The following is a 15,503-nucleotide window of genomic DNA, read 5'->3' as shown; positions in this document are numbered from 1 at the left end:
CGCTTGCACGGATTGTAAAACGGCGTGTGCAGCTACTGCAGAGCCGAGTGGGCGGCAAAAGAGAACGCAACGAGAATGGCGGCGACCAAATGTCGATGCTGGCAGAGAACAAAAGAAGCGACAGGCAGCCACTGCTAAAGCGAGCACACGCGAGCACTGAGGCGGTTAGAAGGGCGCTAAGCACGCGGTTGCCACGGCGTGCGACGGGCGTGCGAGAAATGCCGGGCGGCGGGCTTCGAAAGTCGGAGCAAGGCATACGCATACTCGAGAAGGAGAGCGAATTGGTGGCCCTAAAGATTCCCCAAACGAGCTTCCATTAATTGTTTGTCTACATTCCCACACATTCCGTGCCCAACTTTCCTAGTGGGTTAGACAGCGACGACCCGGCACTGAGGAAATAATTTGGGAGCACCCAATCGCGGTCAACTGCAGGTGAAAGACGACGACAGCAAGTGTGGTGGTGGTTGAAATCTTGTCAAGGTCCATCACAGGCTCCAGTAAAGACTGCAGTACTGGCGATAGTGTTGAGCGTACCCTACTGAGCGACGGTGATCTCCCACCGACAACGCAAAGCGTACAGCTAGAGAGTGCAAAAGCAAAACTACAGAACAGAACCATATTACGGCAAACAACAACAGCAACAAAAAAAAAACAAGTCGGGTTCAGACGCTGGGAAATTGTGGCAGGCAAAACCGAAAGCAACCACCAAACCCCAAAACTATCCCAATTACACGTTACCCTGGAAGCAGGGAACAGCGGACACTGCGACTTGGTAACGCAGGGTGCGTTATGCGCTTGTAATTTTCTTGTTCAATGCCATTTTGAAGCGGGCGAGTGTATAAAAAAAAATCTGACGCGGCACATGAATAATGCGCCTCGGTAGAGTTGACTTGCGAAGACAACAACCATTTCGAACGCTTATTGAAGGTCCTGCTTATTTTGGGTTTCAGTAACCAAAACTGCAAGAAAACTTCTTTTTGACAAGCTCGTCGTGTAGCTGGATAAAGTTTGTTGGTCGCGCTGTTCCAGAAGCGCAGTCAATCAAGGTCACCAATGAACGCTTCTCTTCACGCTCAATAGGCGAGAAAACGAGCTACGACATTGGTACCGTCAAGGCACAAATTCGTTCGCTTACCGCACGCTTTCTGCCACCCGCGCGCAGAAAGCAAAACCGAAAAAAGGGCCGCAACAACTTCTTTCGCGTCCACGGGATCGGAAGAGAGGAACTCGTGGTCTCGCTTCCCTCTCTATTATTACGCCCCGTGGACGGCCGTCCCTGGCCCATAATGCAATCTCCGAGCGGCCTCCGCTGCTGCTGGGGGGCCAATAAATTCAGGCAAGCCCGTTCACCGCACGCGGATAAATCAATGGGCGGGAGGGGGGTGCGGAGGCCACGCTGGTCTCGCACCACACGCGGCTTTCCTTCGCTTCCGACAGGCGCTCCCGGAGAGCAAACAGATCGGAGCCGCGGCCACCAGTGCCGAGGATCGTGGCCGCAGCAGCGCCGGATAACTTCCGAGCCCGGCCCCGAGCCACCCAGCGCGCGCACGTCGCGCGTGCGTGAGTGCTACGTGCATTGATTTGAAAGCGACCGGCACGGAAGAGGGGCGCAGGCAACGGACTCGCTGTGCGCGTAACTCGGGCGATTGCACTGGGCCTGGATGGAAGTGGAGCGGGAACGGAACAGCTTTTTGGGGTCACAATGGGTGCGCTTTGGTGCCCTTTCGTTGAAGGCACACAGTAAATCTTCGTTACAACGAAATCGCATTGTTGGAAGTACTGCTTTTCATTGCCTCATCGCAATGTATAGAATGCAAACCATATCCGCTTTTAACGAAGAATCGCTTATAACGAAGTCAGTTTTCTGTTTTCATGGCTTCGTTGTGACGATGGATTACTGCACTTAGCAGGACTCTGGTGTGAGATAGTTGGTTCACGTTCGTGTACTTCCCAGAGTGAGGCTAACACTCCCTCGCTCGCATTGTTTAGTCGGCTGCAAAACACACCACATAAATCACAGACGGGGCGAAATTAACTTCCAGTGCGTAAAAATTACGGCTGAAATGAGAGCGACGCATACACGAACCGAAAGATCACAGGAAAATTACTCCTGAACGAAACAGGGGGGCCCAACCGCACACGTAATGACGGGAAGCGCACAGCGACGACGTCAGTGCAAAACCTTGTCCGCTGCAAAGCGTGAAGTCACCGGTCGTAAGAGCGTCGTCACCTGCTCGTCGAGTGAGGCTCGCTCGGCACAACGCTCGCAGGTGTTGCCACCCGCTCACCCTTGGGAGGGAGAGACAGGTGACGCCAGTGAGCGCCGGGCGTAAGCCAGCGCTTCCGGTGTGGCACTCGCACCGATGTCAGCGGAGGCTGCTTGGGCCCGAAGCGCGACAAGGCGCCCTATTAAAAAATAATCGCCGGTATGAACCTAAACGCTGGTCGGACGAAACAGCAACAGTGTCAAACAGAATACAGAACCCCTTTGCACCCACGGCTGCAGTGTAACCTGGAACGCCGGTTTCTACAACCTTGAGCAAATCACAACCTTCACCTTTTCGTCTTATAACGTGCCGACACAACCCTTACAAACGTATTTAGGGGAAAATGTACCTTTTTTTTATAAGCGCGTCCTGTGCAAATGCTTCCAAGCGCTCGCTTCCAAGCGTCGAACTCAAAAGTGAGCTAGCTGCTCCTATTGAATTGCACGAACCAGTACGCAAGCACCTGACCGCTCGCGTCAAACAAAAGCGCCTTTTCGACCGAGCATTTCAAGCTGGAATTGCCCGTTTGATTACTGCTCTCCATGCTGCTAAATTATTTTGCCAACAGCCATTGTTAAGGGCAATAAACCCGGGCCACACCGGACGGGAATCAGGCAACCCACGAGGCTTGCGCTAAGCGTGCTTGCCTTTTCGCGGACAACGGCTCGGAGAACGTAACGCACTGAAAGGCGAATTACTATGAAGCGCGAAACTAAACTCTTCGTATTGTCTCGCCCGCACGAGCGAATCACTCCAAATGCGGTCGTTACACGGGCCATAAGTCTACTTTAATTGAATACGGCCTGTCAGGCACAAACAAAAGTTAATTGCCTACTTCTTTCTTGTTTTGTTTGCATTACAGCGAAGACACGCGCTGCTGAGCAAAATGAGCATACAACAAGGCAGCAACAATTGCGCTATTTTTATTCGCCTTATTCCCCTTTCAGAAAGGCGTAAAGGCACGACGAAACCAACTCTCACGCGCGCGAGAGCATTTGACGAGCGTGAAGAGGGATCTATTTTTTTCTTCCGACCGGTCCGCGTCGACGAAAAGCAAAAAAAAAAAAAAAAAAAGGGGGGGGAGGGGCATCATTAACAGCAGTGTACACGCCGCCTAGCTGTCACACAACGGCCAGGAAGCGCTCTGTCGAAAGCTATTAGGGAACGGTTCCCCCTTCGCAAGCTCGTGCGAATCGTGCAGGAAACGAACCAACATAACGGGTTGAACTGCCCAACGAATCCTGCTATACGATGGTCCGCATGTCATTTGTCTCAAATGGGGGGTTTCGAATGCCATTCGGAATCCGCCGTGCTCCACTACGATTTCGATGGCATTTGAAAGCTTTAACAATCGCTCGCCGTGCTGCGAGGCGCTGCTGCTGTCGAGTTGTTTTTACGCAGTAATGCCACAATCAAATTTAGCAGCAGTCTTTGGCATAAAGTGGTATCAAATTATAAATATCGCAAGCTTTGACACTGTTTTTGCCTAATTATGAATCGCAATCGAGGTTTTTTCGTGCTGTCTGGCAACGCTGGTTTGCGGCTTGCTCGATCCGGATTTCCCGTCGATCAACCGTTTAAAAGGGAACGGCAAAGTATATTTATCTATATCTATCGCACTAGTGCTGGTATGGAATCATTGCATCTTGATATCATGATTTAAGTGAATGAGAAGTAAACAGAGTCCCACAATTAAGAATATTTTGTACGTTTTAAGTACGCCAGTAATGTATTTGTTTATGCTGACTTGGAACGCTGGGCGCGATAGTGCTAGAAATGGCATTTGAGCGGCACACATGTCTCTCTGGGGTGCTCATTTGGCCTTAATGTCATTTGAGTCGAATGGCATTTCAAAACCCAGTGAAGCAGCACAACTTCGGATCTGAGTCAAATGACATTCGGACGCTAGTGTAGCAGGGGTACAACAATGACAGTAGCAAACAGGCTCGAAAGCTAGTGACCGCAGCCCAAGCTTTCAGGCCGGAACGCCGACGGAGCATCTAGCAGTCGCAAATTGACTCGTAGGCTTCGTGACCGCAGCACAAGCTCCCAGCGGGAGCTACTGGCCGGAGCAAACAATAGCGATTGGAGAAGTGAGAAGGCGTTGAAAAAAAAGAAAAAAAGAGAGAGAGAGAGAGAGAAGAACACAACAACGCCTACGTAAGTGCGTCTTGCAGTAGGACAATAATAAAGACAAGCAGCGAAAACGTCGCGAAGTCGGGGTCGCATGGGAGAGTTTTTTTTTCGGCCGAGAACGTTAACGGACCATCCGTCATAACAGTACTCCCCTCACGAGACAAGGGGCCGCGGATACACACACGCTGACAGCCGACCATTGTGTTCAAAACACTCGGTTCGCGCTATTCGAGCAACGTCGCGTGGCTGCTAGCTCGGGCTATGATATTCCCCCAAGGTTCAACTAATACGGAACACAAAGAGGCGAGGCCTCACCCCTTGTACAGAGCTTATAAACACCGAATGACAAGCTAAACGCTCTGGCGCTAGAGGCACTGTAACAGGGGAGACAAGACCTTTAAAACGTTCCGATCGTTCGTCGCTTCAAACGCTGCTCATGACCAAAACATTGCAGCCGTAACGGGTTAGAACCGAAAACTACTCGGAGAAGGTTGAAATGCACGAGAAAGCACGCCCTACACGTTCTGGCATACTTGAGCGAAGAACGTCGTCAAGCAGAGAACTAACAAACACATTTCTGTACAATATTAAGGCAATGCCGGCTCGTGCGAGGATCGTTCACGCGTCGCGCATGAATGAGCGTCGTGGGAAGCTTGTCTACACTGGACCAAAGCTATCCGCGACGAGGAAATCGACTACGAGATCCGACCAACGGGACAAGCGACCGTGCCTTTCAGAATCTCAAGCAATCCGTTATAAAACCAAGTACAGAGCCGGCCGTAGCGAACAAAGATGAGTACACCGTCACAAAGCCCGAGCGCCTCGCCTCCTCCTCGCGTCGCCAGAGGCGCGCTTCGAGCGGCCGGCGCACGTGGTCTCGCGAACTCCGCAGCGCTCACCTGGTAGTGCACCATCTGATGGGGGTTGTGGTGATGCGACTGCTGCTGCTGGCTCTGATGGTGGTGGTGGTGGTGGCCATTGGTGGTGGCGGCAGCGTGGTGGTGTTGGTGGAACGCGGTGGGCGCCATCAGCTGGTGCAGCTGCGTGCCGCCGGAGTCGAGAAAGCCCATGGATCCCTGGCCGCTCTCGTAGGGGAACATGACAGCGGTGATCGCGCCGCACTCGCGCAAGCCACAACATCAAGCGGGGACGACGACGACCAGAATCACCGCACCTGGCCGCCGACGTCGAGACGCGGCCATCGCAGCCCGGCAAGAGGAGGGAAGACGACACCACGCGCGGACGGGCGCTCCCCACTTCCGACGAAGAACCGCAGCGATGTACGCACACCACACGACGGTGACAACCAGCAAACTGCCACCGACTTGGCGAAACGCGCCACCCAGGCCGCGAAGAAAGGAACCAACGAGGGGAGCAGAGGGAGACGACGCCGCACAACTACCGCTCGGCCGCCGCCAGTGCTGCGTGTTTGGCAGCGTGTGTCGCGCCGCTCCTCGCTCGTTCGGCGGCCGCCGCCGCTGCCTCCGGAGCGTCAGTGGCGAGGAGGACGAGCGGCAGCGCTCCATCGGACGGGAAACAAAGAAAACGGGGGGCGGCTGCTGCCGCTGCTTAGCCACTCCACCGGCACCCAGGGGAGGAGGAGGAGGAGACCGGGGAATCACGAGAAGCGCGGAGAGAGAGGGGAGATCGCGGAGGGGCGCGACAGCGCCGGCAGAGCGTGCGCTCTCTTTCAAAGAGCGCTGCTGGGATGAGAGCGCGGGGGAACATCGCGGGGAGGAAGTAGAGAGAGAGAGCGCGCCGTGAGGCGGCAAAATAAAAGGAAGACCGAAATTCGAATGGGGGGAAGCGGGGGGCAGCTAGTGGCAGCAGAGCGAAGGGGCAGAACGACCAAACGTAACGCGCGGGGCAAAGGTAAAAGCACCAAAAAGGCGGCTCTAGAATCCATGGCTCTAGAGACCGACGCGGCAGCGGCAAAGAGGAGAGGGCGAGAGACGAAAATCCGACAGACGAGAGGAAAAGGCCAACTAAAGCCGGCAGAGAAGCCACGCGCGAAGCCTCTCCCGTTCGCCCCGCTTTTGCACCTTATTTTTAAAACGCGCCTTTTGCCGTTGCTCTCATTTCCCCCCCGCTTTTTCTCTTTTCCCCGGCATCCTCGCACCGACCGAACACAGTCGCGCAGAGTGTCCCGTGCACCCTGCCTTCGGCAGACGTATTCTCCTAGAGAGGATATGACCCAACCAGAGCGAGAGAGAGAGATAGTGAAAGGAAAGAAGAATAAAAACAGGCATGAAAAACGCGACTCTGCCTCTTCCCTAACATCATCGGAAAAAAAGAAGAAGCGAACATCGCACGACGGGAAAAAAAGAAAAGGAGCCGACGCGAGAAGTGGAGGAAACAGCAATATATCGACGACGAGAAGACGGCGCCAGGGATTCTCAGCGTCCCCAAGGCTCCCCAGAAAAAGCTCCGAGAAGGGAACGAAACAAACAGAACCGTACCAAGAGGAGGAAGCACAAAAAAGAAAGAAAGAAAACAAGTACGCGAGCAAGCCACGGCTGCGCTCGCGTTAGGACGACGGCGTCGAAGACACAGAAGAGGCAACGAGAAAACGGGGACGAAGAAGCTCCAACCACCGTTGCCGCCGTCATCATCATCGTCATTTTCCGTCCCTTCTTCGCTGCCGCATTTTCCGCGGCAATGAACCGGATCGCTGGCGCTGCCGCGCCACGAACCGAAACACGCGAGCAGGCCAGCAAATAGGGAGACGAGAAAAAAGAGCTGCCAGAGAAGGCAGCGACAGCGCAGCGGCGCGTAATTGTCTTTCGCTGCGGCGATCGCGCAAAGCATCGGCGTTCGGCGCGTGTGTAGAGCACCATAATACGAGCGGTACCCCTCTCGTTTTCGTTCGCCCCACCGGCCTTTTTTCTCACTTCGTCTTAAAATATAGCCACAAGAGCCAAGCTCGCAGCTGGTTATGCGCGTCTCTCGGATAAGAAAAGGAACGCTGAACAACGATGAGGGAACGGACGAAATTACGGAGCGAAAAGCGGCGGCTGTGGCTGCCGCACGCGTCGTCACTCAAGATATACAGGAGATGATGCACCAGTAGCCTGTTTGTAACGAATGAAACGAATGAGATTATTATTTAGCCGTCAGAACATGGAATCTCTGCGGTAAATGACAGTCCACAAAGACCTTTCCCGGTCAGAGAGAAAGAGAACGATCTTAATGAGGTCTGGCGATGCCAGCCCAGAAAAGATGACCAGCTTGCTACTCCACATCTACGTGGTGACAAGGACGATGAAGATTGTGGTGATGTTGGAGTTGGTGCCCACCGATGCGTTCAGTCATTTACCGTGTCTGGTCAATAACTGCGTTTCGCAGGTACGCGATCAGAGAGCTTTAGGGAACAAATACAGCATAGAATGCGCGCCCCAGGCTGCGAACGATCCCTAATTTTCCGTTAAGGTATGGTTAGCCGCTGTCCAGATGGCGACACAAAGAAATTGGCGAGGTCGAATCGACCATTCTGCCCTTAGGATCAGACAGTGAGAACGTGTTCAAATGCGTCCTAAGGCACATTCCAAATTTCTACCATGCCGAAACGTCTCTCTCTCTCTCTCTCCCTCCCCCCCCCCCCCTCACTCGATTTTCGATTTAAACCCCTTCCCCTTCCCCACTCTCTCAAACAGTGAGCCCTCAGCGAGAGAAAATGGCGACTGAATCAGCGGGAGTCCTGGCCGGTGAGGCAGGGCTGCAGGAGGTCCTGAACGGTGAGCTGGGCTAGCGGGAGTCCTTAATGCTGGGCTAGGGGGGAATACTGGTCGGTGAGCTATAGGCTAGCGGAAGCCCGGAGACTGGGTCAGTCTTTAGAGTCTTGTCAGGGAAATTGTTAAATTTTTAGGCAAGACAAAAACCAAGCCTAAAGCCACAGAAACAAGAGGAACTAATACAGCAATGCGGAAAAGACGGTCAATTGCAGCCCACCGCACCATCAAAACGAATTAAGACTGCCACACTTTTCTGGTCAGCTGGCGATGCCGCCAAAAAAAGAACATCGACAACAGAAAGTATGGAATTTGTAATACAGAACAGTGTAACGCATTAAATTGCAACACGCCTGTGTTATACTTCATTGGAAGAAACGGCAAGCTTCCTATAATCCTATAAAAAGCTAGCCGAGTTGATTTATTAAGTGGATTTACTGGCAACCACCAAGCTGCTTTTAGTTTCGTACGCCGAGACTGCGCTGTTGCGGGCGATTTCCTCCCACACGTTAGGACGACTATGATGAAGACAGATATTCGCTGGCAAGCAGAAAACAATGCCGGTTTTCACACTGTGTTTCGGGCTGAGGTATTGTAAATATACCATCTCGGCGTCTGGCATCATCACAAGTTCGTTGCGTCCTAGCTTCAAGCTTCCCCTCGCGATAGCGCATTCATATTCCGGAGGTATAGACACCACTGCGTCATACGAACGCGAGCGAAGGCGCGTAGGTCGTCTACAAGCCCCATCGCCAGGGCGCGATGATCTATCTCTCCTTTGATAACGACTCGGTGCCTTCCGCCCCCTCCTCGTTCGCAAGTACAAAGCCCCGCCTCAGCTCACGCACTTAACAAATCTTCGCCCCGCACGGACTAAATCACACGCCCAAAGGAAGTCGCGAGGACGGCCGGGCGATGCGTCCATGGTTTTAGGGCAGTGGCCATTAAAAACGCCCAGCTCTTTTAAGCGAATGCAAACGAGCGTCGCTGATCGCGGCTGGAAAAAAAAAAAAAAAAAAAAAAAAGAACGAAGCTCTTCTCCGGACACCGCCGAACTCCCCCACACGTGCCGCCCACGGATGCTGAGCACCATCAGACAACGAGGTCGCAGAGACGTCCGTTTTCCAGAAAGTGGTACTGGGTGATAAGCGAACTCGCTGGCATAATACGACAGCTACGACGGCAGAGATATAGCTGCAGGGATGAGATGATATTAGGAAATGCGGGTCAAATAACCGATTCGCCGAACAAAAATGAAACAAATGGCACAAGCTGACAGGGCCGGCCCCCTAGCATGCAAAGCTGTAGTAGGCGACGCAGTAAGTCACTGTTGTTGGGTGTCATGCTGAAACGGCACCCCCAAAGTTATGCGTTCGGAGGACTTCTCGTTTTTCTGTACTGTTCTGAAAGGGCGTGCACAACGCTTCGCGAGCACCTTCCAAGCGAAAGGCACGTTGAGCGGGTCTGTCTTAAATCAGCGAGACCCGAGCCCCTTATTTCCCATTTTGATTCGATATATACAGGACTGAAAAACGAACAGTACCATTTTCGTTTCTTCCGCTGAACAACAAATCATTACTAAAGGTTGTGTAATTAAACCACGACTTGAGATAGCTTTCCAGGAGCGCCATTACATTTGGCGCGCACAATAAAAAGATTAGACAAAACCGAGCGGGCACCACTTACTTCGCAAGACCAGTTGGAACGTCCTCAAAAAGCCAACTGCTTACTCGCGATTTTTTTTAAACTAAATTTCCACGCCAGCGACTCGCATGACGGAGCTTGCCACGCCGAAGTCCCGAAGTCCGTTCAAATAGACGGATGGACTCGGGCAACCAGATTTCTGATACCTCCCACCCTTGCCACTTGCTGGATGGCTCCGAGACGGCTCCTCTCTATACACCTTCCGTTCGCGAGAAGTACTCTCTGCGAGAGTGTCCAATAAAAATCCCTTCATAACGGCGCAAAAAGGAGGGGAAACCGACAAGGTCCGCAAACGCATCGCGTCGTATCGCATCGCATCGCAGGGCGGCATCCGACGCGTCGCACAGGCCCTTCTCGAGCTGATCCCGTTACAAACAAGCGGCGTCTCCTCCCGAGATACGCCCACTGCAGGCAATGCGCACTCGATGCTGGCACCGAACGACCGCCACCGTTGCTGCGGTCACGCGAAACACGTGGGCGGCCGATTCGGGCTCTTCTTCCACTGCGGAGGACATCGCCGTTGCTTCCGCAATGGGGGAAAAGAAGTGTCAGGGCGGCGGCGGCGGCGGCGACGATTTCCGGCCACGATTAGGACATGCCTCCTCGCAACGGTCGGGCTTCGCACGCGGGCTTTTAGGGCTTCTTGCGCATATTGCGAGTGGGCGATGCGGCTCGGACTCAATCTTCGTGGTATGTCGTCGGTGTCTCTGTGAACGACAACGGGGCCGGCGGACGCGCTTCGCGATGCGCGAAGAAACCGGCAGCGAGCGCTAAAGGAGAGACAAGACGACTGGCACCAGCCAGTCCGTTTGAAGGTTGCTTCAACCCCAGGCTGTCTTCCCTCCCGTCACTCATATAACCGAAGCTGAACCAATTTCGAGAGGCATCACGACACACCAGGGAAACCGATTGATTTTTCATTCAGGAAATCCGGCAAGATTAATTTCTTAAAAGCACGACGACTTAGCGGCCACTAAGCCCAGAGGCCGCCTCGTACGGCGAAACTTGTGGCGATGCTGTGGAGACCCTCTTGAGACCCTTTTGGAACAAGAACCAGGCTGCAAGCAACCAAATATCAAATGGTCTGTCGGAGTGACAGGACTAAAAAAAATCGGCTGTTCGATGTGGCACAACGGAGGAGCGACTGTTTATGTGTGGCGGTGCGAACTGTGCACCGCTGCCGCATCCGCCCAATTTACGCACCGACGCCTTTCTTTCGACACTCCTGTAGGCAACCTCTCTTTCCCTCCCTCTCTCTCTGAAGGACAGTTGCAAGTTAGGCGAGTTGGTAGATGTTCATACCTAATCACAGCGCGAAAGACGGGACAGATAGAAGAATAACCACAGGACAACGCCTGTCCTGTGGTTATTGTATGAACTCTCTCTCTCTCTCTCTCTCTCTCTCTCTCTCTGTGTGTGTGTGTGTGTGTGTTAGCACAACATCTATTTGCCTTATTTCATTTTTTTTTTTAATTTCCCGCTCCCCTCTTCAGCTGTGCAGTCAGTGAGGAGGCCGCACTAAGCGCATCACGTGCCCAGCGGCGCGCCACGTATACTACTAGCCCAGAGGTCAAAAACCTCCATCATTTCCGCAACTCGTGCCACATAGACCTCGCAGCAGCACGCAGACATAAACGACTCCACCCCCTCAGCAGCCCCCCCCCCCCCCCCTTTTTTTTTACTGCCGTGCCAGCATGACATGTTTACATGTTTCTGCGATCAATGCAGCGTGCACCAATTAAGCGCTGCGACGCACTTTTATATTCTCACCAGTGCTTGCTTTTTTGTGTGTGTACGTGGTGTCCGCGTATACGCGCATGTTTGGTGATGCGGGCTCAACACATAAGCGTGCAGCAGAGCTAGGGACGCATGCCAACCCTCACGACGCAATACAGCAGGAAAAAAAAAAAAAAGGCAATCATAGGACGCCGCAAAAGAATGCTCATTTTTTACTCCGCTTAAAAACTGAAAATTACTGCCAGCACAAAAAATACCCGAGTCTAGTGACGTGCAGAGAAAAAAAAAGGCAGCGAAAGAGACGGCAGTACGGGCGATAATTCGTGGCGAGAGGTTTAGCGACGAGAAGCTACGGCATAAACGTACACATACATTCACACACACACACACACACACACACACACACACACACACACACACACACACACACACACACACACACACACACACACACACACACACACACACACACACACACACACACACACAAAAGAGAAAGGCAGGCGCCTAACAGTCTATACGTCAGTGGCGACTGCCGTGCGCGGATTGCACTTTCCTGCTAAACGCACCTGGCGCGAATTTGCGGCTAGACCGAACCCTACAGGCGACAGGGCAGAGTGCGTGCGTGCCGGCGTGAAGTGCGTGCCGCCCAGCAGCGGCCGACTACTACCTCGATCCCCCACGCCCCTCCGTCCGCGGAAGCGGCGAAAAAGCGAGCGGGGCGAAATTCAGCGCCGCGCCGCATCGCGAGGAGGTCAATCCCTGGCGAGCTCTCGGCGTGGAGAGTTTGTACGGCGGTGCTTTACTCCGCGCCAGGCCGCCGCCGCCCACGAAATCACGCTTTCTCATTGAAAAATATCGAATCACGACGCGGCGGCACACTGGGCGTATACGCGCACGCACACAAAAGCCCCTCCGCGAGGAGCGTGCCCGCATGGAAATTAGGGGGGAGCCCTCGCGCTCATCTCTCTCACGAGGCTGTTCAATACGAGAGAGAGGCTTCGCTATTTATATCGGCCAGGGGGGGACGACGACGCTTTGGGGCCCGAACGCGGCGGAATTAAATAAAGCGAGGGCGGGAGACTGACTGCACGGGGGGAGGAGGAGGAAAGCGGGAAAACAAGGACCCCGCGAAGGGACGACGCAAAGCGATGCCGGGGTGGCTATCCCGGCTACAAAGCACGCCATCAAAGTTAGAACGAAGAAGAAAAAGGAGAGTTCAGACGAGGCAAGTTTGTAACTGCAACGAACACGGGTGGTGGAAGAACGAGGAAGTGTGCGCGGAAATTGCCGGATTCGCCGCGGTGGTGGTGATGGCGGCCGCCCGATTAGGGGACGCTCCCCCACACGGGGGCGAACAATGGGGCGAAACCGCGCCTGGATGCCCGACCGAAACGAGGGACAGAGGCGAAGCGGCTTTGTTGCTCCGCTCCCATCCGAACGCCGGTCGACACTGCAGCAGCAGCGAGTGCACTCACTCACTCCTGAGCGGAGATAACCTTTACGCGGGGGCCACCTGTCCCCCCCGTGGGGGGAAGGGGGGAGAAGAGGCCGGTGGCGCGTGCACCGGCTCTCCTTTGAGGCACGCGAGTCGTCAGCGCGCGACAAGATCTTTCAATGCGCGCGCGTCGGTCACAAGAGTGCATAGTGCGGTAGCTGCAGTCGACACGACCTGCACCAGTTCGCCGTTCGAAGTGCGGGGAGGCCGTACACCCCGAGCACGTGACCTGCGAGTGCCGATCGCACGCAATGCCAATTTCGCCCATGTTACGGGAGAATGGAGAGGCTCGAGAGTCAACAACAAGATCGGAGAAGCGAGAGTCTCTGCTTCGCCAAGTTCATTCGTGATGGAGGAATTATAAAAAGCGTGAAAACGACTCGCATTAGAGCGACACGAACTGCATCGGCCGTCGTGGTGTTGCTGCTTATCCGTAGCGGCACCGTTTTTTTTTCTTCCACGCCCCTTTCCAAGTTTTTACATTCCCGTACCGAGCGTTGTCCGGAACTTTTGTGGTAGGAAGGCCCTACCACGGTGGGCAACCATAGCATGCATGTTAAAGCGAAGCTTTTGTGTTCTCCCTGATGCGTCTCGCCAATACGCCCTGCAGGAAAGCCAACTTTCTCTGACCATGGTGATGAATGATCGATCGTAGGTGAAGAGAAAGAAAAAAAAAAACGCTTCAGTGGCCGGAATCGAACTTGGGTACCTCGCGTTATGAAGCCAGAGCCTGTCCGATTGCTCCACCTCAACATTTCGATTGCTCCATTTCCACACACACACACACACACACACATAAAAACCAAGAGATATCGCGAAAACATGAGTGCCTTCCAGCGAGCTGAACCTGTCCAATAAAGCTAGCTACGACACCTAAAGCGAAGGACGGACCTCGTGTGAAGAAGCGAACGGCGCGTTTTAGATTTAGCTAAACGTTGGAATAGCTGTCTGGAACCGGTCGTCGGTATGCAGTGATCTAACGCCGTTGCCGATTAAGCTTAGCGCCGCCACGATACAACTGTCATTCTTGCTTCGGACGGCGAAACTCACCGTACGGTAGATTGCTCACCTAATTCGACAACTTAAGAATGGTCTAGACGTGCCGCGCCTTTGACAAGCGAAGTTACTCAGCTGTTTGCAGAAGCAAAATAGGAGTGGCTAGTGTAACAAGGGAGAGACATTCGTCCTGCAGTAAACACAAACAGGCTGTCGTCACATCAGTCGATTCCACACAAGTTTCGGCAGAAGCCAATTCTTAATGAGCTCACAGATAGAAAAGTAGGTGCTATTTTAAATTTCGACCATAACCAGTCCGCTATAAAAAAAAAGCCCACGATGCGCTTCAGTTCGCGGTATCTTATGCTTTTAAATTTCAACCATAACCAGTCCGCTCTAAAAAAGCCCCACGATCCGCTTCAGTTCGCGGTATCTTTTGCTTTTAAATTTCAACCATAACCAGTCCGCTCAAAAAGCCCACGATGCGCTTCAGTTCGCGGTACCTTTTACTGGCACCAGCCAGTCAGTTACACGGCATCGTTGTACAAGCGGGCAAAATTGATTGATTGATTGATTGTAGGGTTTAACGCGCCGACGCAACGCAGGCGATGAGGCGCGCCGTAGTGGAGGGCTCCGGATTAATTTTGACCACCTGGGGATCTTTAACGTGCGCCGGAATCTCGGACACACGGGCGGTTTTGCTTTTCGCCTCCATCAGAAAAGCGGCCGCCGCAGCCGGGAATCGAACCCGCGACCTCGTGCTCAGCAGCGCAACGCCTTAGCCACTGGGCCACCGCGGCGGGTTATCTTGCATGTATAAATGTTTCCTGGCAAAATGCGGGCAAAATGGCTGGGACATCACTCGCTTCCTTATAACCTTTCTTTCGTTTTTGTTTGTTTTTCGCCTCGCCCAACCACTCACGGTAAAATATGCACGGATGTTACACGCATGTGGCGATTTTACAAATGAAGCAAAATTGTTGTCACGGCCACTAATATGACCTCAAAAAACCGCGATTCAAGCATGCATTGCACAATTGCGAAATCAAGTTTGAAGCATCGATTAAGCCACTCAGTACTAGCGTTCTGACTGGTGGCGTTGTTTCCTTAACCTGCCTACATTTTCAACGTACCTACTTTTGCCTCCCAAGTGCTACTCACATGCGTCCGACATCCAGGTCTTAGCAAATGGACTGATCTCCCCCCCCCTCCTCACCGCGGCGATGTTCTCTTTATTCCAACACTCTACTCTACAAGCGTATGGCTTTGAATATTCCAAATCATTCGTACGTAATTTTGTTCAACCCGGGTCACACGCAGCGAGTAGCTGCGTATCAGTGCCTCCCTCCAGTCCTCGCACCGAGCAAGGGAGAAACAAAAGCACAACAGTAAACGATCCTTCTCTTCAAGCATGCGCAAAGTCATCAAGCGTGGAAG

At 53.3% G+C, this 15,503-nt stretch overlaps 1 protein-coding gene across 11 annotated transcripts in view; it reads right to left on the bottom strand.

The window, feature by feature from the left end:
• The window catches only part of LOC144178582 (transcription factor 12-like), a 114,605-nt gene that overhangs the window by 63,747 nt on the left and 35,355 nt on the right, over nucleotides 1–15,503 (bottom strand). The window contains exon 1 of one of the 11 annotated variants that reach the window (XM_077706533.1): nucleotides 5,303–5,896. The exons of the other annotated variants lie outside the window; for them this stretch is intronic. Within the exon in view, the coding sequence (XP_077562659.1) occupies nucleotides 5,303–5,503 (201 nt within the window). The 5' untranslated portion in view covers nucleotides 5,504–5,896. Of the gene's footprint in view, nucleotides 1–5,302; nucleotides 5,897–15,503 lie in introns of those variants that run through there. 11 annotated transcript variants of the gene reach the window in all.

Source organism: Haemaphysalis longicornis, unplaced genomic scaffold, assembly GCF_048455015.1.
Source record: "Haemaphysalis longicornis isolate Haplotype H1 unplaced genomic scaffold, Haemaphysalis longicornis Haplotype H1 scaffold_4, whole genome shotgun sequence".
Lineage (NCBI taxonomy): Eukaryota > Metazoa > Arthropoda > Arachnida > Ixodida > Ixodidae > Haemaphysalis > Haemaphysalis longicornis.
Note: the sequence above shows the minus strand (reverse complement) of the source record. Positions and strands in the feature narration are given on the sequence as shown.